General features: G+C 46.9%; 1 protein-coding gene across 2 annotated transcripts; it reads right to left on the minus strand.

Annotated features, from left to right (window-relative positions):
• Positions 1–341: 341 nt before the first annotated feature.
• Positions 342–25,302, minus strand: midn (midnolin). 2 transcript variants are annotated; one of them, XM_079350014.1, is made up of 8 exons: positions 24,778–25,302; positions 22,474–22,702; positions 20,772–20,859; positions 20,580–20,642; positions 10,981–11,571; positions 9,573–9,687; positions 9,086–9,409; positions 342–2,342 (listed from the first exon to the last, which is right to left on the minus strand). In XM_079350014.1, exons 1-8 carry the CDS (start codon positions 24,851–24,853, stop codon positions 2,080–2,082), a joined length of 1,749 nt encoding a protein of 582 aa, XP_079206140.1. In that variant the 5' UTR covers positions 24,854–25,302; the 3' UTR covers positions 342–2,079. The 2 variants fall into 2 exon arrangements, with proteins under 2 accessions (XP_079206140.1, XP_079206141.1); XM_079350015.1 differs by having other exon boundaries at positions 22,474–22,802; positions 24,778–25,301.

The following is a 25,302-nucleotide window of genomic DNA, read 5'->3' on the forward strand; positions in this document are numbered from 1 at the left end:
AGTTCTGTATATCCGCTGGTCTGTTGGATCCCTGCGAGAGTACGTCCACATGAGCCTCTGTTGGTCTTCAGGCTGGGAGGACGAGAGGCGGCTGAACAGTTTGTAGGCTGTCTGGGTCCTTGAGAATCACCAGCGCTCGTGGAGGAGCAGAGAAAGTCACTTGCTCATTGCTCATCATCTCCATTGTCACACAACAGGAATGTTCAGTGCTGAGCAAGACGCGAGTCCACACTTAACTTCATCTGTTTTGGTTTTGTGTCGTTAATACTTTAACAGGACACCGTTGTTCTAACGTTGGGGGGAAAAAAAAGAATAGAAAAAAAAAAAACAATACATAAAACTTAACCAACAAAAGCAGCATTGTTTAATTTTCTTCACAAAATTCATGCATGTTGTTAACCTTCATTCCCACAGCACCAATTTCTTTAATTTGTCTTCCATCAATAGAAAAAGTTCAGTGTAATCACACTTCTGCATGCAAAGAAAAGTCACTTTTCCCCTTCTCGTTTTTTCTTTTTCTTTTTTTTTCCACTTCAAGTCCCCATATGTAGCAGCGGAACTGTGAAAGGCCTAACCTGATATGTCAATGGATGTACTGGTGGAGGCACTAGTTAATGATGCTGGAAACTGATCCCACCTCTTCTCCCTCTTTGCCAATAGAAAAATAAAGTCATTATTAAGAGGACTCGGTCAAAGGTTCACCTCACATTGGGCACTGAACTGGGAACCATCTGTGAAGCGATCCTGTCGTGGTAAAACTTGTAACTGCAGCTGAGCTTCATGATTTTGAAACACTAACAGGTTGTTCGGGAGGATATAACTCGGGACAAAACGTGGGAAACTCTAAACTCAATTTACACTAAAGTCAAAACACACACACCCTCATAAACCTTTGCCAATTGTCACATGTATGTACACAAACCAATACAAACCCTCAACAAGTCCATTCCGGTCTGTAAGACATGAGGTGGGCTGGATGACATTTATTTTCGTGGCTAGGCGGCTAACTAATCCATGAATGGGCTAATGAATGATTGAATAGATGTATTATTTTGTTAGTAGTCAAAGACTTGACTAAAGCCACACAGGCTGGGCTGCTGTTTTTTGAAAACAGCAGATAGGAAGAGAAATAAAAAATAGATCTTTTTCCATATACATTTTAAAGATTTTTAAATCCTCTGAAGCACTTTCTGTTAATATTATTTCATTTTGTTTATTCATTAATTATTCCTATCAATACCCTACATCACTGAGGCTCAATACGTCCATATTCATTTTTGTCTTTCAGGCCCAACCTCTTCCTCCTTTGCACACTCTGACCAGCTGTTATAAATCAAGATAATGTGCAAATCAACGACTACTTTGAACTGTTATATGAAAACCTGAATGCTTTGTGAACAATGCTACATATTTTTTTGTTTATAAAATATAATAATATGCTTCAAAACGGAACAAAAAAAAAGAACAAAAAAAAGAAAAGAAGTTAAACCACCCCGTAACAGGTTAAAAACCACACTCTGGTTCGAGAGTTTTTGAGATCGATAAGAATGCCCGTTGGAGTGATCCATAGTTCGACAGTTCTGCCTTTCTAGAGGATGAGGAAAACACTGAGGCCTCTGGTGCTCCCATCGTGTCAATAAGTCCAGTGTGGATCTCTTCATTGATGTCCAGAGTGCGCTTCAAAAAAACAAGTCTTAGAAAAAAAAAATCTCAAAATACCACCACCCAATGAATTCTGCTATGCTTAAGTTCCAGTAAAGTCTCTGTAATCATACTGTAAAATGTCTTGTACACTTTAAAGTGGAGCCGTCCAAGTCCAAGCATCATAAGAAAGTTCTGCTGCTTTTGTTGCTGTTTTTCACATGGTCAACTGTGAATGACAGAATGGGGTTAAAGTCTTCAGGGAGAATTTTTTTTTTTTTTTCATGTGACAGAAGCCAGTCTCAAAGACAACGTTGATTTCATCATTTCCCCTTGCACATTTCTGTGTCACCTCCTGCCCATCAAGTCTTGAGTACAGTAGAACAAGTAAATCCCAATCAATGCTTTGCACATCTCTAAATTCCTCTCCGAGCGTTTTCAGGCCAGCACGAACTCTGTCTTCAAGTCAGCCTTGACGTCAGGCTTCCACACTGAATCGTCAAAGTCCAGGTCCAGGGAGCCCTCGCTCGACATGCTGCTGTTGCTGTTGCTGCGTCCGGCCTTCCTGTTGGGCAGCCACTGATAGGGAGCTCGCTGGTCCCGCCTGGCCTTCCTGCGCAGACGCTTCTGCTGCATCAGCAGCTGCAGGCGCTCCACCTTGCAGCGGGTTGCACGGTTCTCGGTTTGACGCAGGCGGTCACCTGGAACGAAAGGAAAAAGAGCGGGAACAGACAGGTCAGTCAGGTATTCCACTTCGCCATGTTGACTTTTTCATTTACACCGCACACGATCGCCAATAACAAAAGAGTGTAAGTCTTGAGGCCTTTGACAGATATGTCACATTGCTCATTCAGCTGAACTGATCTCTGTCCTTCAAACATACTCACAACTTTAATGAGGCCTTCGAAAGCCAACTTATTAAAAAAAATTACAGTTGACAGGACGGGCCAGGCTGGATATGGATTGAACATGCATTGGCCACACACACAAATAGATGAATTGGTTAACTCAGTGCCATTTCACCCCCTGAATAGAGAGACCTTTCCAGAGCTAACTTTCCAAGAGAACTAATCACAAGGCCAAAAAAAACAACAAAAAAAACATCCAAACTTTAACTGGATACGACCACCTGTCATTAATAGCTGCATGCATAACTACAGGTGGCGTCTCTCTGTGTCTGGATGTGCCACTAAGTGCATTTCTAGCTGTTGATGTGCCTATAGCAGAATATCGTCTTGAGGGAGAGGCCCCGCACCGCACTGTGAATGCTTTCCTACAGTGGCCAAGTCAAGCCTAATTCAATTTATACGTATATTCAGGAGGTTGGAAGGAAGGAAAAGCAACCACAATCTATTAGCCAGCTCCATTAGTATCTGTCTGGGAATTAAATAATTAAATAACGGGGCTAGAATGTCAATAAAACGGAGCACAGTGGCCATCTCTGCCTCTGCTGCACACCACACCACACGCCGACACACACACACAGGCAGACACTCCAATCCGCATCCGAGCACATCATGTATGCACACACGAAGCCCACGCGCACGATATGTAGGCTCGCACGCGTACACGTACACGTACACGTACGCAGAGACGACACATAGACACACACAGGTGCAACACGCTCATGGTTGCAAGCGCACAAACACACAGCAACAGCCGCAGTAGCTTTTAACGTGGATCGATGGCAAATTAAAAAGACCTATTGATTAAACCTTAGCTCTAGTGCAGCCATCCATCTCAGGCCCAGGACAACGCTATTGGCTTTCAATAGAAAATGCAAGCGAATGGAAATTGTAAGCGGAGAGAGAGGGACAGGGAGAGATTGGGTTTTTTTTTTCTTCTATTTTTTTTTTTCTTTATTATTGCTGTGGCTTCCCACTCTCAGCTCATTGACCCAACACTTCCCCCATCCCTCTTCTTTCTCTCCTTACCCCCGCCACCTCCACCTCTTTCAGCTCACCCCCCCCCACCTCCCCCCTCCCCCACCACCTCCTTCCTCCTTTAGCTCTTGCCCCCACATCTCCCCAGAGACAGCTAGGTGGGGCAGCGTGAAGAAGGGGAAGCAGGATGCGGGAGACGAGAGAAGGGGGGGGGGGGGGGGGAGGAGAGGGGGGTGGCGTTGTGGGTTAAGGAATTCCTCCCCCAGGGGCAAGGAGGGGGGGATAAAAAAAAGGACGGAGGAAGAGGGTGGAGGGTAAAGGATCAGCTGTAGGTGGCAGTTTTCCGAATCGATCATGCCCTCCTCGAACTCCCCCCACCCACCCCCATCGGAATGGATTCCGGACTCTGTGTGGGCTTAATTCACCTCTTTCCCTCATTTGCTTATCGGATCGAGCAGTGCAGAGCCTTTTTCTCCAGCTATAAATATACAGTCTGACAGTACAGACTAAAGAACTCAACTGTTGTCAAGCAGCGTGAATGTGCACAGCAGAGTTAAAAGAAAAGAATACTTCTTTACATCACCCCTCCCCACACACACACAGACACACACAGACACACACACACACACACTTCCTGTCCTGATACAAACGCGTGTGCGCATCTAGATGCCATGTGTGCCGCTGTGTGAGTGCGGCGTGTCATCTCCGGAGAACGAGGGCTGAAGCAAAAAAAAGGGGGGTTCTCCTACATTAGAGGCCATTGTTCCGCTGCCTCAGCTCCATGTGACACTCACACACACACACACACACACACACACGCAGCCTCAAGGCTTTGTTCCCCCTCCAGTCCTCCATCTTCCCCTTATTCCCCTGCTTCGGCCAGCCAACAGTGAAGCCGCCCCTCGGCTGTGTTGAAATATGGCGCTACACAATGAAAAGGCACAAAGCCAACACATGCCTACCTACTGACCGAACCTTTGTGTCTGCTGCAATTTGCCTTCAGAGTGTCTCAGGTCGCGTTTCGCTCTTTATTTCAGCAGGGTAGTCCGCTCTGTCATGATCATATTTTACACAGAGCTTTATCTACTGAGACGACTTCACGATATACAAAACAAACACACGCATGCCTAAGGGGCAGTTTGATGGAGCTGTATGTCCTGGCCTTTGGCTTGGCAAAAGCTCCAAGAATGTGCTTGGAGCTACACTCAACACCAGTGTGTGTGTGTGTGTGTGTGTGTGTGTGTTTGTATGTGTGTGTCCATTCATGAGCATCACTACCGGAGCCCTGGGCGGGTAGGCCGGACACAGCTGGCCGCAAGGATCTCCAGACTATGTTTATGACAGTAGGGCTATTATTAGGGCTGGCTAAGAAGGACAGACTATACACACAAGATATACACACACACACACACACACACACACACACACACACACACACACACAAGCTGGCCCAGAGCCTGGATGCAGTGACTCCGGTTTGACGAGAGCACAATAACCTTGGAGGACCCAGAGAGGGGTGGGTGAGAGACACAGGGAATGAATGACAGAGAGAGAGAGAGAGAGAGAGAGAGAGAGAGAGAGAGAGAGAGACCCATGTTTATACACAACCCTGTGTGACAGAATAAGAAAATCTTCTAATTGAAGCTCGCTGGAGTATAACACACTGAACTGAGACCAAACTTCGCACTGATTTCCTTTTCTTCCGCTCTCTTCTACAGCTCGTTTGACTGGAAGCACGCCAACTCCCAAACCTTAGCATCACTTTTTTTTTTTTTCCAATCTCCAAAGTGCCCTCTGTGCAGACTCTGACACGGGACTTGATATACACAGAGCACTGCAGAGAAAGCCAAAGGAAAACAGAGCGAAAGAGAGGGAGAAAGAAGGGGTGATCTATGAATAATCGATGCGTCAGTCAGTTTTCCTTGCCTTTGAGCCCAGCCCAGCAACACAGCAAGGACTGAGATAGGGAGCACACGGGAGGGTGGGAGGAGTGGGTGGGTGTAGGAGGAGGTAGAGAGAAAGGGAGGAGGGCTGCAGTGTGCAGGACGCACGGGGAGATTAAAGGAGCTTCTCCTCTTATTGATTGTATAAAGATTGGCCTTCATTTGCAGTTGTGTTAGTGCTGTTGTTTGTTTGTTTTGCCTTGATAAGTCTTGTGATCTTGCAGGGAGAACATTGCTTTTTTTTTTTTTTCTTCTTCTTCTTCTTCTATGGCTCAGCATCGAGGGAACCGAGGGGCGAAAGAGAGGGAGGAGGGGTGGACGAGAGAAAGAGAGAGGAGGAAAGAAAATCACATTGCAGTGAAGTCAGCCTTGAGTTCCACTCTTTTCCTCCGCTTACAAACTCGACTCAATCGTTAGAAATTAGTAGATCACATCCAAACATGTCTTTTTTTTTTTTTTTCAAAATACAACTGACTGGAAAGATAATGAATCAGAATCCTGAACTGATCTTTTGCCTCACCTAACCAACGCACGCGGTTAAACTTTTCACATTATTTCCAACTTATTGGCCACAGAAGATGTTGGGATTTATTTCATTTGACATCACGAAGAACAAATAGGGACCGAAGAGGTCGCCACCAAAAGTTCATCTCACTCATCACAGACTCAAGCAACCAATCAAATCGCAGCCAAAATCAACATTTTTGACAGCCATTGAAAGGACATTGACAGCCCTGCAGGGACACGAGCTCTTTAATGACTTTTAGACTTCATTTGCATTCTCTCTCTCTCTCTCTCTCTCTCTCTCTCTCTCGCTCGCTCTCCTTGTCGACAATGAAAGGGCACCTGATGTGCTTGGCTGGCTTTGCGAGCTCGCTGCTTTGCTGAGTCGCCGGGGTGTTTGCAAGTTACCGCTGCACGTGTGTCACAACCAAACCTCTGTGTGGGTGGAAAGAGGAGCAAAGCCAACAAGGGGATAATGTGCGGGGCCCTCGGGCTGAGCAGGTCAGGGCTTAAACACGAGGCTCAATGGGCATCTCTCTGATTCCCTCGCTCCTTGTTTTTCTTGCCCAGCAGTCCCAGCCAGCACGAAACTAACATGACCTGACAAATCGAAAAGGGAGACGGGGAGGGGGATAGGGACGGCACACAAGGGAGAAAGGGGGAGAGCTAGCTTTACCCCTGTCTGTAGGCCTGTGTTGAACTAAGGCAGCTGCAGTGGGAATTGAACTAAAAGGCAGCTCTATAATCCCACAGCCCTCCCTTCGTCTGCCTGACAATGGCTCAGCCTGGTGCCCTGTATGCAGCCCCTGTCCCTGGCCCCAGCACAATAGCTGTGTCTGGGCAGGGGGCTGAGAGGCTGGAGGGGGGGCGGGGGGGTGCCGGGGGAGGTCCACCCTACTCAGTGAAGGAATTCAGCTAACAATCAGCATGCCGGGGCCATCCCAAAGCCCTCCTGTTCAAGTCCGGGGCTGACAAAATCCCCACACTCAGCAACACGGCCCCGGCAAAGCCCTCAAAACCAAGTGAGCTGCCAAAGCCTTTTAACCAGGCATTCGTGGTCAAGTTGTGCGCGCATGTGTGCACCGTCGAGCTTTTCTTTTTTTTTTTCTTCACGCTCGTCTTCTCCCCTCACACATGAACTTGCAGCGGAAAGGGTAAAGGCGCTCTCCGGAGACGGCCGAGCTATGTGACATTTTCGAGAGGCTTTTTTTTTTTTTTTTTTTTCGTCCTTAGAGTTCGACTGCACAAACACTCGTTCAGGCAGACCAGGGGAGAGTGCAGTGCATTCTGGTAGCTGAATGCAGGCAGGTTTCTTTCGGTGAAGCAGTGTTAAGCTGCGGTGTTAAGTCCAGTAAGTCTTCCATCAGGTGTCAGCTGATAAGACCGCCTAAGAGTGCTTCGTCATCGGCTTCTCTCAGCACGCCGTGCGAGAACAGGATAGCAACACGAACGCATCGGCACATTCGTTGTATTAGTGAGCAAGTCACTCATTTATATCACTTTCTGGACGTAAATATTGTGAGCAGGAAGTTTGAGAGGGGACTTTAGACTATTCCTCCTTCCAGTCGTTCTTTTTTTCCCCTCTGTTAAGCAGTGGGCAGTCACTCGCCTGGTGTACAGGATATGAACATCCATGAGATGAATGAAAGCTTAGTGCTGAAGTTTTAACAATCCCTCTCTTTCCTGTCCTCCTCCTCCTCCTCTCCCTGCCCTCGGCGTCACAAAGACAATTCCTCTCAGAGCTGCATTTCGGAATAAATCTCTCTATTAAAAGGCCAAACGAACACAGACAAGATATTGACGCGCGCCACAGACGTGGAAAGAGAGGGAGGAAGAACAAGGGGAGAGATGGATTTAACAGACGAGGCAGTTCTGACTGTAAATGGGGGGGACGGGACGGGACACTGGCGTGGGCCGTCGAGCTGGGACGTGTATGGATGACAATAGCGGGAGAGGAGGGGAAGGGCATGGAGGGGGCTTGTGAGTGGAGGCCGTGAAGGAAAGGTCTTCCCTGAGTTAGGAAAAATACGCTGGCGTGATTCCAACTGTTCGCTGAGCACTTATAAGGGCTCCCGGGGTGAAGCAAGAAGAACGCTGGACGTTCCCACCAGTCGACTTGTGTGCACTGCTACACCACTCTGCTGCATCAGAGGGTCATTAAACAGGAGACGAGGCGACTCAAAGACAATAGGATTGTAATCTTTTAAAGAAAAGAAAACATTCAACATAAGTCAGTGTATATCAGGACCCTCCCTGACAGACTATTCACCAAAGACTGTCTCCATTTCCTCCACAGGAGATAAGGATGCAGCAGGAGACAATGCTGTTTCTCTCAGCACAGCCAGGCTAACCTTACAACATCGACTGAATCTTATCTGTTTTGGACATCTGTCTGATACTCAACGTCCTGTGTCTCTGCAAGGGAAGGAGTTTTTTTTTTTCTTTTTCGTCTTAACTCCAGCACCTGCCCAGGCCCAGTCCCTTTGGGCACGGGTAGCTGCAGCCCTTATTTAAGAGGTAGGTTAAACCATCCAAAGCCTAATCTAATCTAAACATAGCCCAACCCAGGCTTGAAGGGGTAAACTTATCTCCCTGGCACACACAAACAAAGCCAACTCTGCTGCCTGACAAGTGAAGCCTGACTGAACAGGTCTGGAGATGCTGGTGTTGCATTACTAAGGAGACCCCCCCCCCCCCCCCCCCCCCCCCTTTCAATTTCTTCTTCTTCTTCTTCTTCTCATAGGCCAAAAACCCAGAGAGATATGTACGACTGGTTTTGTTCTTTAATCTGTCATTTCTGTTCTTGCTTTGTAAGGATTTCAAGGAGACAATGATGGCAAATTATCTCGAAAGAATAGAAAGCTACCGGTGGTGAACATAAAACAAGAAGCTGAAGAAAACAAACTTAATTCACTCGAGTAGGTTGTCAGGTTGCCAGGTGAAGAGCTCAGAAAAGCAGGTTCCAAATTACCAGACCTTTTTTTTTTGGTACATCCACAGACACACTCCTCTAAAGCTGAATAAACGGCAGTAACACCTGCCTCAAGAGAAGTTTCTGTTTGTCTTCATAACATGCTCGAATGAACGGAAGGACTCCGGTTCAGGGACACTCACCAGGAGGCTTGCACATGCGTATTTGACTCTGGCACTGCACCAGCGGGTGAAGGGTCGGCGCAGGGATGCTAGGGCTGCTTGCGGGCACCGAGGTAGCTTTGGCAGAGAGGCCTGTCATGCCAACAACCGGAGGGGAAGGAGGTGGCGATGGGGATGTGGAGGTAGGTGAACCACACTGGGTCTGGTAGCGGAGCTGGGTGAGAGACGGGGGCATGCCCTGATAGTGGCGCGTGGCGCTCAGGAGGTCATTCAGGATCTGAAGGATGGTACCGATATCTCGTCTGGGCCGCCCGTTGCTGTCCTGGCAGTTAGGGTGCAAAGTGCCTGAGAGGAGGAGCGCAGGAGAAGGAAGGTGGCGTTAAAGGAAATGCTCTTCAGTTTTCAAAATAAGAAGCAGCAAGTTCTCACAAAAAGAGCCTCTTCCATGTTTACACTATTATTAGTCAGAGGAGCAATCGATCTGAGTTACGGCTCAGCGGGCTCTTACCTGAAAAGGTCCCTGAGAAGACTCCGGGAGCGTGGTTGACAAAGCTCTCAATGATAGCGCCTGGTTTACGGGAGCGTGTAGAGGGGCTGCTGCCACTGGTGGTGCTGCAGTTAGCCTGGAGAAAAAAAGAACAGGAAATAGGTCTTTAGTACATGAAGACACACACATCTACACAATCTGTTTGAGTTGACCTTCCATACTGTTTAAGAACAACCAATGTGACAACAGTCATGCAGAGCTTGTGCATGAACGTCTCATCCTTGGGCATGCCGACACCACGTTCTGACCTTTACTCTTATATGAACGCTATATCAAAGAACATCTGTGCCGAGTTCTGTAAGGGACCTTTACTTGAGACTGTTGTAAACACTCTTTGCAGTATGTGGACGACCTACGCAGTGAGCAGCTATAAGTTATAAGACTCCGCCATGCTGGAAACCTGCCATGGTGCAGCCTCAAACCACCCAGGATATCTTGTTTCCTAAAATCCAACCCTGCTGCTTCACCTTAGCTTAACTCTGATCTCTCACATTGGCATCTGAAAGTGAAACTGAAGCCCGGGCAAAGGTCTTAGTGTTTGCATGCAAGTGTGTGTTAGAGCCTGATGAAGAACAGCCCTTTAGGTTTTTTAGGAGAACTAAACGGTCCTGTGTTTCTTGTTGTAATTTTTTTTTTTTTTTGTTATACTTGTGCACCACCTCTCCCACATAGCCTACTGACATCTGGTTCGTATTCCCTTTTCTATAGACTGGAGCACAGGGGAGGTAGAGAAAAAGGATAAACTGCGTATTTGGTGTGCATGCGTGTGCAGCTGTTGTTTAAGATATCCAAAGATAACTGGATGGTTTTTAAGGTCGATGACAAATGGCTGACAGTAAAGTGTTAATCACAGAAAAAAAAAAAAAAATGTTGCATTAAATGTGCATCTCCGATTATTTTACTCTCGAGCTTTTTGCGTGTCTCAGTGGGCAGGGTGAGGTCATAGGAGTGTCGTAACCATGGGGGCTGATGTGTGTGTTTGTATGTATTCGGGAAGCTGACTGCACTCCAGCGATGACTAAGTGTGCTGTGGTTTAGGAAGAGCGCACGTGCGAAGCTTTTGCAGATCCGAGTAAACCACGGGTTCGCCAGCATGCTGCAGGGATATCCCACTAATCCAATCAATTTAATGGAGGCTGATTTAGTTGTGTGCATGGCACCCGGGTCAAACGGTCAAACCTGTCCCCGCCATTACTCATTCACCAGAAGGCTAAGTGCCAGAGATGACATCAGTTACCTAAAAGTGCAGCGATTCAACCACATTCTACCACTCTGTCTGTCTGTCTGTCTGTCTGTCTGTCTGTCTGTCTGTCTGTCTGTCTGTCTGTCTGTCTGTAAAGTAAACATGAACAATATGTTAAAGGCATACCTCAGGGCAGAGTACTGGGGCTACAGGGCTGGCCTGGCCGATGTCTTGGCTGGTTTGGCCTGAGGAAGGCTGGTGGTGGTGGTAGTGGTGGTTGTGATGATGATGATGATGATTATGATGATGGTGGTGGTGGGCTGGAGAGCGGAAAAGACTTCCAGGGATGTGTGATGGGCGAGGGGAGTGGGCTTGAGGAGGAGGAGTAGGGGGGCTACAGTGAGAGGAAGAGGCCGACTGGTGGTACATTGGAGGGAGGGGTTGGTGGTGTGCGGAGGGCAGGGGGAAGGACGGGGAGCCAGGAGAAGAGGGGGAGGAAGGGACCAACGGAGGCTGGGGCAAGTGGGGGCTAGGATGACCGTGTGGCTGGTGGGGGTGTGGGTGGGGGTGGGGGTGGGGGTGAGGGTGGGGAACACGAGGTTGCCCCGTTGGCTGCCCCACTGCAGTGTCCCCGTTGCCCCGGGTGATGAGGTGTCTGTGCTGGAGCTGGGGACCACCGGACTGCTGAGCCGCCAACTGGAGCTGGACGAACATCATGTGATCGCCCACACGCAGTGCCAGGGTGAGGGGGGAGCGGCCGGACAGGAAGTCACTGACCTGCACAGAGACAAAAGAAAAATACTTTTTAGAGAAATTGTCTTCATCTGTTCTTGCATAAAATCGTCATTCAGAGCCAAAGTGTCTTCAAAACAACACTACCCGTGCACAATGACTTCCTGAACAGTGATGCACTCTGCACTGTAAATGGCAGTTAAAATGCACACAACAGTTCTTGGAGGAGACCCCCCCCCCCTCTCCCTCTCATAGAGATATACACATCACATTATCCCATCATGCAATCAATCACTCTTCTGTAATGCTGCACTATTTAGAGCTGCTGCAGCGTGTCAAATGAGGGGAAAACACACACACACACACACAAATAGAGCCCACTCTCTCTCTAGCTTCCCACATGCCCTCGCCGCCCGTTCTTAGTCAGCAGTGTCATTCTGCTCCGAGACACAGGCCACCCTTCTGTCTGGCCCCGGGCCTGAAAAAATCAGTCCCACGTCCAGGAAATACACCCCGCCTGCCTCTTGAACGCAGAATGGCCAATTGTCTGAGGCGGATCTGGAAGGGCTGCCCATTTTAGGAGCTCTGGTAACAGCTAACAGGGTCCAAGAGTGGAGGCTTTCACTGACCCACTAGTGGACACAAACGTACACAGGATAGCCACAACTCGGCTGGAGGTTTCATGCTACATAACACCACGAACCACTTCTGCGTGCGCTAAGCTACGTAGCTGTATCGACACTCACTCCTGATAAGTCTGTGCATATGTGAAGGTGGGTGTGAGAGTGCGTTTTCTCGCGGAGTCATTCGAAAAGTCACAAATCCTCTTTCGGGTCTTGAAGACTCAGCAGCAGTGACATCTAAGGCCCCCCTCCCCCCCCCATAATAGAAGCAAATCGAGGCAAACACATACAACCAGCGTCGGCAAAATACAAAGTGACACCTCTGTTCAAAAAGCTTTCAACAACTACACTTTCCCTTCTGTCTTACCGTCCCCTGGGAGGAACACAGACAGACAGAAAGAACATCAAAAAGCTACACGAGTGAAGATGAGAGAGCACAAAAAGGGGGGACTGGAGATGCAGAGAAAGAATGATAACAGGAAAAGAAACAAAAAAAAGCAGAGAAACCAAGTGATGCATACATACAAAGACAACCAAAGAGAGCAGAGGTCTCACTCCCCACAGACCCTGCAGCCTTTGGAGTGTGCCGTGAGACGTTGGCCTGTAGTTAACCTTGTGAATCACCAGGCTTGGCCCTCTTTCTATGCTTTCTTCTGCCTATTTATCTCTCCATCGACTGCTGCCTCCCTGTTGCCAGGGTGACCTTTGCACATTGGTATTGATACGGTATGGAGAAGAAAAAAAAGAGGACGGACGGAGAAGAGAGGCAGGTGAAAGGACTAATAGGCAGATCTAATGGCGTCATTCTAACCTGTAAATAATCAACAGCCTAAGAAGCGCCATCAGCATTTCGGATGCCGCAGGATAAACAGAAGTTCTTCAAAGAGTAAACACAGATTATAATGGCTTCCTGATAGTCGGGTCAACACCCGCCATGATTAAGACAATAAACAGAGGAGGGTGGGGTGTGAAGTGAGAACAGGGCAGGGCCCTACCTGAGAGGAAATTCCAGGTACAAAAGGTCACCTGATATACATGATCTTAGTGACTGTGTGACCTCTAAGGGTGGGGGGGAGGGGGGGGTCCCAAAAAGGCGGTGGAGGAAGGCGGTGACTGACAGCTGTCAAGAGAATGAGTCGGCAGTTTGCCAAACCCCAAAACACACACACACACACACACACACACAACTCCAATCCACACAAAGACCGAGCCCCTGAGGGAGACCATCAACCGTGTTTATTCAAAGGGAGGGAGAGAGATGTGGGAAACACCCCTGAGAGGAGAGTTTGTCTGGAGGACTGTTCAGATACCTCGCCCTGCGCCTACTTACATCCTGACTACTCATCGAGTAGGTTACAGGTCACAGCTCACGCCTGATGTTACAATCTTGAGAAGCTGCTTCCGATCAGATGTCACTTCGTGTGATCTCCGGAGCCGGGTCGAAAAATCCACGAGCAAAACAAGCGTTGGATTACTTCTTACTCATTGAGGAAAAAATGATTGCCAATGTCGGTTGTTCCAAGGGGAAAACCAAAATCAGATGTGTAGGTCGCGGACACATTGACACTGTTCAGACTGCGGTTCATATGATGATGGAACCACGCAAAAGGTCCTGTTCATGTCAAGGCTGATTGTTTCTCCTGCGCGTGTGTGAGAGCGCAGCGTTACCCACATGTGAAAGAGCGTAAAAAAAGTAAAGTGCCGACGGTGAGAGACGGCAGAAGAAACAAGAGAGGGGGCTCGGCTTGCCTTCATAATGACTGGTGTTTATTACTCAAAACCACCAAGATGAAACTCATGTACTCCTACTGAGAACCCAACACCGCACGGCAGCCTTCAAATTAGCCTGCAAGAGAAAGCCTTCTGTCGGCTGTTTTGAGGTGGTTTGTTATGAGAGACGCGAGACAAGGGGGGGGGGGGGGCCGCACTTTTGTTGTGTTAAGACACACAGACGGAGAGAAAGAGACCATTTATTGTTCCTTTTCTGATGCAGCTGCGGTGGTTTGCAAAGAGGCGAGGAGATCGTGCCTGAAGGACGAGGTGTGCGCCGCTTAAAAAACAGCAGACACAGGTGATTTCATTCCGCGAGGCCCCGCAGCGTCTGTGCAGGTGTGGATGAAGAGGTGTCGATTTAATTGCACGTCCACGCTCCTCTTTTACTAACTGACCTCGAACGCAAAAAAAAAGGCCATCAGCCATTCTGTCCCAGTTGCCGGGGTCAGTAAGGTGCTATTTTGTTTAGCAGGAGCCTTTGGTTGCTATGCAGTGATGGGGGAGAATATGATAAGGGGCACTAAGAGGAGGAGGAGGTGTGTAGAGGGAAAAAAATGGAGAAAAGGGAAGGGGGGGTGGCATGAGAGAGGAAGAAAGCGGGGATGGTGAGGAGGGGGGGATGGGGGATGCGGGCGATGGGGGTAGGGTGTCAGATTGTTGGTGGTGGTGGGTGATGAAATATTCAGTGAGAGTGTGCCTCTGGCTCCTTCCCTTCTTTTTTCTTTTTTTTTTTTCTTTCGACATCTCTGGCTGACAGTTTTATTTATTGGGGTCCCTGTGGTTCAAGGAACTCATTTGCAGTCGTTCTTCCTTTGCACACTAAGCGAACTAAGGGAGAGAGATAAGGAGTGAGGGAGAGCGAGCGAGCGAGAAAAAGGCTCAGAAACGCAGCGAGGGTGAGAGGGAAAGGGGAGGGAAGATAGAGACTGCTGCCAGCGCTGCGCTGACATTCATGAACAAGTGAGCGGCTTTTTGTGCCAGAGAAAATAGGATTGGAGGGCGGGGACAGGAGGGTGGAGAGAGGGAAGCCTTGAGAGGAGGGAGCCATCTCCTCCAGCAGGTCTGCTTCTCACCTGTCGTATTGCTAAGGTGAAAGGGACGGTTCAAAAGCCGACTTATTAACCTACCTATCGACCTAGATGTTTTTGAACGCACCAGGACACGATTGATAGTCTCTGTGCAGACACAAACTGACTATAGACGCAATAACAGGATCTCAAAAGGGAGAAGGGGGAAAAAAGAAAAAAAAATCAATGACTTGCATCATGCCCCAAATCCTAAAAGCAGCCGGAGGCTCTTCAAAGGCCCCCTTTTAAAATAAAAATAAAAAAAAAAAGAAAGAAAGAAAAGCGTCTGCAATATTGCCTGATAAGAAACAGAGGGGGCTGGAAGCAGCGTAAGAGGACCAGCTGGCCATCACTGAATTTGATCGGCGGAGTGAAGAGAGCGAGAGCTCAGAATGGCAAAGTTCAGGATGATCAGGTTCCAGCTAGAGCTTTGACTAACGCCACCAACTACGTCGACTACGATTGCCTACATCGAGTAGAATCACATGCACATACAAGCCTCTTAAACCCAAAGCCCTCTTGCTCTACATCATTCCATTTCTTACGTGCTGACAACTTCAACGTGCTCCTCTGTCGGCGGAGAGGAGCATCACTTAACAATGAGCCGCTTCCAAGAGAAATATGTCGAGTACTTGAACATCCTCAAGACGAACAAAAGAAGAGTGAGAAAATAGAGCGTCAGCTTCTTGGGACAAAGTAAGCGGGTGCAGCCACATGGAGAAGAATAGGAGTCTTAATTGACCCATTAATAAATAAAACTGCTTCCATGGAAGGTTCTAAAATGTCCTCTTTCTAAAATGTCTTCTTTCTTTCTTCAGTGTGTGTTTTTTTTGTACGGTTTCGATGACCTTGAACTGTATCTTTGACCCCTGCCTCTCTGTTTCACCGCTACCACAGGTCTAATTGCCTTCATTAGACTTGGTTGTGTCCATGAGACATGACATTCCAGGCCCTCCATCCTCCCACACAGTAGCCCCAACTAGTCACGAAGCCTGCTACTTGAATCACAAAAGCCCAGTGTCGCCAGGGAATGGCGAACAATGACGGTCACGACTCAGATATGGAGCGATAAGACTCCCCTGGCTGCAGAAGGAGGGATCGCACAAGAGACGCCGGCGTTCAAGAGAGATGTTAGCACGCGCGCACACAGATGCACCCATACAAACGAGACAATGAAAAACCGATGCGAAATCATTCTCTCTGCGTCGCCCCGCAACACACCTTGATTCCCCCTATCACTCCAAGAACCCCCCCCCCCCCCCCCCCCCCCCCCCACACACACACCCCTCCCCCTCTGCCTGGGCATTTCAGCATCACAAAGAGGATTACACAGGTGCAAAAAAAAGAAAAAAAAGAAAAAGAATGCATGATCAGCTTATTAATGCAATTTTCAAGGCCAGGATTTACATGAGCGGTGACTGAATTAGCCTTCAGATCAGTATTGTCTTTTGTTCCCTACACAATTTCATTTACACATCCGGAAACAAATTAATTTCTGTAGCTTTCATTTAGGTAACAAAACGAAGCTAATTAGCATTCTAAAAGAACCTCTACAGCCTGAACTGCATGCATTTAAAAAAAAAAAAAAGCCTTCATTTTAATGACAGAGGGAGCTGCATGCTTTTAAAAGGGGAGGATCTTCTCATATTGACCAACAAACTTGTAAAGTCATTTTTTTCAATTCCTTGCCCTCCCAAATTCGAAATACAATTACTCTCCAATGATTTCCAGTAGTGTCAATCCTGCTGATTAACTAGCATCTAGATGAGGTGGTGTTCAGGGTGCAGGGGCTGGAAAAAGAAACATATTGACAAAGTGCATTGAGCTGTTTTACAAAAAGACATGCGCAGGGACACAGAAAAGCTCAGGCACACATCACAACGACAAGCAACTAATACATAATGTCTTCTGTCCTCGTGTGTCTTGGACAAATTAGCCCCAAACTGTATCACGTTAGTTTGAGGGTCCCTCACAGCAAAGCTCCGCCTTGTCTTTTCTCCTCCACCTGCCCGGCCTGGCACCATCGGAGGGAGTCAGAGAATAGGAAGTGAGGTGATGATGACCAGAAGGCAACTCGCCGCGGATCGTCAAGTTATTAGTATTTTGGGTCCGTCCACTTTTACACACGTTCCTCGACGAACACAGAGGAGGATGAGCGCAAAGAGGGGAGTGGGTGAGGACAGGAGGTGCTTGTCAGCAGGCGTTAAAAAAAAAAAAAAAGAAGAAGAAGTAGAGCAGATATGTAACAGGGTGATCCACGGGGGGACACATGGAATGGCAACACAGGCCCTTCCCAAAGCAATCTGTGTTAGCGTTCAAGGCAAAAATTGTCAATCTGCAGCCTGCTGAGCCTCGCTCCAGCTGGGCTGTGCATTGATTTTGAAACCAGTATGCACCGCTGTAGCTGCACTCAATGGGGTAAAGCAACACCTATGGATGTATGGAAGATGAAAGGAGATGGTGGTGGTGTGTGTGTGTGTGTGTGTGTGGGGGGGGCAAACGTAAAGAGTGACCCTCAATCATTATGGTGCGTTTGAAGGGCTGTCAGCTGGGCAGGTTTGGTGCTCATGCTTTAAGACAGGAACAAAGAGGTGGCTGCATGGGGGGAAGGGCAGAGGGGGGGGGATGGTAAGGGTGATGCCTGCCTGCTTGCCTGGTTGGCTTTTATTCTAACATCAATGTGCATCAATGAGCAAATAGTCCCAGTCTGCTTAGAGGGACATATAATCCTTCTCTATTTTGTCAAATACCAAGATCAATAGATGGAGTGCTGATGTCACTGCTGTCAGACACCCAGTAACAGTGAATATTGTTTTCATTTCCCCCATAAATACTCGTCATACAAGTATGCATCCATTTAACTACAAGAACCCAACATTTTTCATTCTCTGAGCAGGATCAGGAATCCTCTTAAATATATCCTTTCAACGTACGTGTACGTGTGTGTGTGTGTGCGTGCCTGTGTACATGGCATAAGCGCATGCATATGTAAGCTGTGCATACAACCTTTATTTAGCAGACAGAATGAGGAGATATAGAAGCGCATGCAGCTGTACTTTGACGGTCTGTCAGGAGGCAGGACTTATTGCAGCTTAGATGTCATGCAGAAAGTCTAGTGAGATACCAGAGGAGGAATTAAGGCAGCCAGGATTGTCCCTGCTAAAGAGGAAGCCAGCCTTCACGCTCAAACTGAGGCAGCTCGTCTGACTTGCAAACCACAGCATATTTAAATTACAGGGCCCTGGGAGAGCTGTTAAGCAGAAACAAGAGAGGGGAAAAAGTGGAAGACGGTTTAAGTAAGAAAAAAAAAAAATCTAATTTCTGTAATTGTCAGGGCTCCTTTCCATAAAACTTTTTTCTTTCTGTCTGACTTGCTCCACTAAAGTCTGAAACAGCTCTGTAAGTTGTCGTGTTCCGCTTGGTTGGATGCCTAGTTAGCTGCTAGCTGCTAACTCCCAGAAGAATCCTGATGGAGAAGACATAAGGAGATGTGCTCAGACCCCTTCTTCCAGGAAAACATCTTCCATGTGGAAATGAGACCTCACTCGACCAAAATACACGAGGGTGTAGGAAAGAGGGAGAGAGTTGCAGGCATTCATACCCACATCTTCTCCAGCTAACATCTCCCCCACATCTCCCCCAGGCTATTTTTGGGTGTTTGGGCATATCAGTTATCATGTCAGACACTTTTAAGAGCTAAGTGCATTGATTGATTTTTGATAGCCCCAGAGTTAGGAAGGGGGGGGGGGGGGGGGGGGGGAGAGAGAAAGAGAGGAAATGAGGAAAAGCTTTTGTGTTCCTATTTTCTAATCTTACCCAGATCCTTAATCTCTCTGCAATCTATATCATTCCATTCCACTTCATGAATTATAAAGTGGAATCAATTTCGCTGGATAAAAACACACTAAAGCAGCGCTAAGCCTTTTTTTTTTTTTTTTACCTTTTTGCCCGATATTGTACCAACTGTGCCCTTTATGCTCTCAATCCCCACTGCAAGATTATAACCAACACGACAATAAATATGAATTGCAACAGTTATGTAATGCTCGCCTCTAACTCCTAATGACTTCATAGTAATAGGATCTGAGGAGGAAGAGGGAGAAATCTGCTCTTCTTGCACTGCTGCTCGTGAAAACGACAGTCAGCGTGGCTGCCCAGGCGAGGCCTACCGCATGACGGGCAAAGGCTCGCTTCCAGCCCACAGCCACTCTGACACACATCCAGTAACAGACACGCACACGTTCACTTACACTACCTACACATGCAGTCATCTGCTGTCAGTGCTACGGGATGCATGCTGAGTTCACACACACACACACACACACACACACATACACACCAACACAAACAAGCAGGCCAGGATTCCCACCGCAAAATTATCAGCAGGGAATGAAGCCATACTGAAACCACACTCCGCTATCTCCTTCAGCCCACGTCTTCTGATAAAAGTGTGACTCGAATGTGTCGCACTTTGGACAATCTCATCAGGATGTGACCTCTGCCTGACGGACACACGCTCCCCTTCACGCAAGCATCCGATTTCTTCATCTTTGGCCGTTTTGACATCATTCAGCAGCGCATTACTGACGCACTTACGTACATCTCAGTGTTACCCAACGCCACAAAAGGAAGTTGATGTGAGTCAGTCAGTCAGCTGCAGAGTGTTGCATACGTCACACTGTTGTCTGTGTGCATTCAGCCTTGTTACCTCTTCTTCTTGCTCACCCTCTTTCACTTCAGCCAGAGCGGAGAGCTGCCTTTTTTTTTTTTCACTTTACTCGCACTATCGATCTATTCGGTGAGTCATGCCACAATGACTCAAAAGCATACCGAATATCAGCAGCGCTGCACGGCCATTTCACTATAAGTACAAAGTGTAGGCTCTGCTCTCGCTATGTGTGCACGCTCTTCTTCCAGGAAGCCTGTGTTCTTGCTGAGTTAGACGGCCTGTCATCTGGTGATCCAGCGCTCTGTTTTTTTTGTTTTTTTTTCGGAGTGCGTGAGACTACGCTCAATCTCCATGCCACCACAGCACACTTCCTGGAAACTTGCCTGTGCATGTGTGTGTGTGTGTGTGTCAGAGCGTGAAGTACACAAAAGGAGTGGAGAGATTAAAGATAAATATATAAACAGAAATGGTGAAGTGAGTGTATGCTGTGCAGGACCTCTCAGCAGCTCACAAATAAGCCTTTCTCGTGTGATGTTCTTCTGGCTTCGTGCAGTGACATGCAAGCACACACACACACACACACACTATCACAGATGTTACTAAGAGACAGGAGGGTGTTGCTGCTTATTATATCCTAACAGCTCACTCTGGATGTCTAGCTTGGCTTGGGTTGTTTAAGAGGCTGAGATTAGACAAGCAAAGAGGCTTGCGCTTGTGCAGCCTGCTTAGCTCGTCTCATCTCTTTCACTCTGCGTCGGTCATGTCAGGTTGTAGCTCTGCACTTGAGCAAAGCTACAACCTCTCACAACCAACGGAAAAGACAGAGAAAGGCCCTAAAAGCTCAGTTTCGACAGCATGGTAGGCCACTCCATCGGTGCATCAATAACGTTCCGGTTTTAACACAGACAAACAGGCTCTTACCTGAGTTTCTGTTAAACTCTCCAAGGCTTGCATTACGGACTGCTCTGGTCTGGATGCTTGAGACTGCAAGGTTGGTAAAAGAGCATTCAAAATTACTTTTGGAAAGGGAAACATGAAAAGGGGTGAATTCAAATGATTATCTATACCCAAACTGTAAACTACGTTTAAGAAATAATGCCAGGTGAGACTTACCATTAATCCTGCTTCAACTGTTGGAACAAGTGTTAACTTGCTCCCATCGGATATGCCTAGATCCTGGAGTTTGCCCGAACTTAGTCGCCTGCAGGAGTAGAGAGAACGAGATAATTAGACTGTGTTGACAATATCTTCTCTTCAGACACACAAACAGCCTTCAGCCGGGGGGGGAGTGGGGGGCAGGCAGACTTTGAAAACGAGTTTGGAAAAGGGCTGTGGTTGAAAAGCTCCATGAAAGGGAAGTATTGATTTGGCTGTCATATTTCAATTTCAAGTATAGTGGAGCTTGACAACTGCTCGCAGTGGATATCTGGGACCACTGCCACTTCCCTAAGTGGAGGTAAGTCTTTTCTTTTGGTATCTTGAGTTGTACAAATGAGGAGCAAAAGCCACAAGCTTGAAGCAAAACCACACATCTGGGAGAAGATAAGCAATATGACTCATAGCTGTTATTGACATCGCCGGCCTATTATTCTCTGTTAAATTGTAACAAAAAAAAAAAAATGATGGCAGGCGTATCATGTTACGCGACGTGATTTCAATTACATTTGCTGGAATTCACTCTGTAATATTTAGTGCAGAGCTTAAGTATTTGTTCCACAATGGGGAAATTGTCTTTCCATGCAAGTCACCCTCCATTAAAACCACTCACGTACAAGTGCCTGATTGTCTGCCTCCTTTATTTTAGTGAAGAATGTTAAGGGCAGCTTGCTGTACAGGCATGACCCAAATCTCACCCCATGCAGCTGAACAAAGGCCCTCAGCACAGTTTGAGGAGCAGGAGGGGAAGTTAAAAAAAGGGGGGGGGGGTTTTAAAGGATGATGTGATTTACTTGGTGATTACAATGGATGAGAGGGAAAGGGGGGTGAAAAACAATGCCGACTGTTTGCATGCACTAAATCCCTTTATTTTCTTTTTAATTGCTAATTTCACCGGTGCCTGATTCATTTTGGAATCTCCTTATCGTGCAGGTTGTGGTTAGTTTGAAAAAAATAAATAAAAGCAATTGTACTCTAGTCTGTGCAATGATGCCCCGATGTGCTACAGTAGCATTGGCTGAATGCTGGAGAAACCAGTGAGTTAATACCACCACAAGTTAATACTCTAAATCATTGTATTCTGCTTCCAAAGCTACTGCCCACTTTCAAAGCAAGCCCACAACTGCAGAAAGCATCCCCCTTTCTAACACCTCAAAGATGAACAATATGCCCGTGCAGCAGAGTAAATAAATTACAGGCGACCAAGTCCCTGTGACTTTACTCATTAATGATTAACATGTTTGATTCCCACAGCATTAGTAATTCAGTCAGGCCTCTGTATTTATAATGAAGGAGACACGAATCAATGCAAGTCTGCAGATCGCCTCATCAATACTGTTCCAGTGACCGGTGTGTTCCCTGTGTGTAATTCGTGTGTACTGATGGCCAGTGGTTTCCTTGGATCTATTGATGACCATAGCAGCCAAGGTTGTTCAGAGAAGCATACCTCCAAAGTATACTTTGTGTATCTATGTATATATATAAATTAAAACAACGCAGACCCAGGAAAAAAATACATCTAAACTTGATTTAAATCCCTTTTTTTCCCCTGTGGACTATCATGCATTAGGCCTACGGTTCATAACATGGTTATGTCTAAAGGACAAAAGAGTACAACTATCTGATCATCACACTGCAGTCATGGGGCTATTTCACTCACGTGTCTTTGTGCAGCAGAGCGAGTCTCTCCTTTGGTACTTTGAGTTTTTGAGACAGCCTCCTCTTCAGTCCTTCCACGGTCTCTTCCAGGGGCAGGGAGAGCTCAAAGCGGGTGCCGGTGGTGGAGTGGATGTACAGATTCATGGAGGGCTCAGTCGAGACGGCCTCGCAGGACGAAGCCCCGCGACTGGTGCAGCTCCGGGCGCTGGGATGCTGGTCCATCCGATAACCTGTGGTCAGAGTGTGGAGGAGACAAGGCGAGACTGAGCGCGGATGAAGAGGTGTGAGGATGGTGGAGCAGATCCGTCGCTTCGGCTACCGTCCCGTGTTCTGCTTGCAAATGAAAGGCAGCATTCAGAGAGCTTTCTCTCTCTCTCTCTCTCTCTCTCTCTCTCTGTGTGTGTCGGCTGTCTTCTTCTCTCGGCTCTCCGAGAGTTAGAATAAAGCACAGTGCGTCTTCTCTCTGGACGAGATCATGAGAATATTCCCACAGGAAAGTCGACTACGCTTTTCTCTTTGTTAGATCTTTGTCTTTGTTTCCCCTTTGTAGCGTGCATGCAAGACTCCAAATGCTACATAGACGAGCAAACACCAGGCAGAAACGCAAGTATGTTGTCAGCAAAAAAAAAAATGCCGTAGACGCTCATTTACACAGGTTACCTTTAAATAAAAAAAATAAAACCGTGAGGTCTAACTGAAAAAAGAATATAAATTCCTGTCGGTGTTTCGCGAGCTTTCGCTGAGTAAACACCGAAGCCTCACACGGCAGCTCCAGTTTGATATCGACAATGAACAGTGTCACAAAGTATCCCACTTCCACCATCGATAAAAAATACGCCCACAGACCAAAGGCGGCTAAACCAATCACATAAGAGCTGCTTCAAGACGCTGCTGCTCTCGGCCAATGGCAAGAAGAGGTACACACCCACGTGGAGGGCAGGCGACTTTAGGCCATTCATAATTACAGTATAGGATTAAATATGTGCCCATGCCACAGAAGACTTCAGCAGCGGTTCTTAAAGTAGGTGCAATGGTTCTTAAGAAGTCTCCTGAGATAGAAGCTCATGTAAAATGATGCATTGGGTTTTTTTTTTTCCTTTTCAAACTTATTCTCTATGAATTATTTTACGACGGATATCAAAACTAATGAACTGATCAGTGGCCAACATTTTTCTTTGTGACTGATGCTATTATCTTCCTAAGCAATTAGACTTATTGGCTATGAAAAAACACATCATTTACTACTAAACAACAACCACTAAACAGCAACAGAAAATCCTGAAGTTGTCCGAATAGACATTAATTTCTGTATTTTTGTGTCCAATTTACTGCAGCTATTTTAGTCTTAGTGGGCAACAAAGACCAGGGGTTGCTCCCTACCCAGTGATCACATGGGCTTTTATGGCAGGGATAGTGTTGACACTATCAGTTCAATTAATTTAGGCAGCATTATTGGCATGGAAGTCACAAGGTTGCCAAAGCATAATAACAACATAATAATAACACATCTCCCCAGACTCCGGCAGCATGCAGAAACCATGAACGAGATCATAAATTGCACTCAAATTACACTGGACGGGGTATTCGGCTCCAACTAATTTGCAATACACCTAACTGATGGAAACAAGTGTGTAAATGATATGTGAAAATGAACCTTTTTTTCATGCAGGTCCCAGTCTATTTCAGCCAGAGGTGATCAAAATGTAAGCGAAAAAACAAATGTAAGCCGGGATGCTTAAGGAGGGGCGCATAATATTGTGATTAACACGCGGACATAGTGAGTTCACCTCATATGTTTCTTCCAACACTTAAACTTTAACTTAAATATAAGATACTCGGTCGCCACCTAGTGGACGAGGGCTCACCTATGAAAACCCATGCTGTCAGAGTGATTCATAGTCACTCAACTGCAGTTCATTCAGTTCACTCGCAGCAAGCTTTTATCTGTTCACTTGTTCCTACCTTGGGCTCATTGTAAAAAAAAAAAAAAACACAAACGTGACTCTCATTATTGCATTTTTTTCCAGAAAGGTATGTTTCTAAATTGACAATTTCAGCTACAAAATGGATTTTTACATTATGTATACCGGTCTCATTAACGTAATCATGTCCACAGGGTTAACTGTCTCAGGCATCCTCACACAACAAGCTTAATCGATCCACGAGTGACAACTTCTGTTAGATAAACTATGTGGCCTTTCGATAGCCTACATTGTCAAATTGTATTCAGGTTTTAACAGCATGATCTACATCTTTAAATATCCGGGTGACTTAGCTGATAAAGTGCAGTGTCTAGGCTACTCACCAATAATTGTGGCGAAAACCGTGAAGCTTCGCGTTGAAGTTTGCTGTTTTCCAGTCTGTTCCCCCAGCTTTGGCATGTAAAATGTACCGAGACAGCGACAAAACTCTCAGATAATTCCAGATAGTTGAATATCCACGAGCTTTACCCCCCCAGTAAATACTCTTGCTTGGCTCGTGCGTATGTAGCAGCGCAACGTTACGCACGAAGCTCCGGGACTCCTGACCAATAAGGAGCTGCAGTTCTGCCGAAAGTTGCCACGGCGTGTTGTCAGCTCCTCTGTGTCTTCCTTGGTAATGAGAGCGTACAGTCGGGAAGGTGAGACACCTCTTAACACACTGTTCTCGGATATGGGTGGAGATTGTTATGTCAGCGTGTGTTTTAAGGTGGCCTTGCTTCGCCGTAACCGCATCTATGTCCAACGTCTCTTCGTCGCTGGAAAAGAATGTGCCTACGCAAAGAAGCCGCGGATAAAGATATCCAACTGTGTTAACACTGAACAGCGTAAACGGCTTTAAAAGGGAATAG

This window comes from Symphodus melops (genome assembly GCF_947650265.1).
Source record: "Symphodus melops genome assembly, chromosome: 8".
Classification (NCBI taxonomy): domain Eukaryota; kingdom Metazoa; phylum Chordata; class Actinopteri; order Labriformes; family Labridae; genus Symphodus; species Symphodus melops.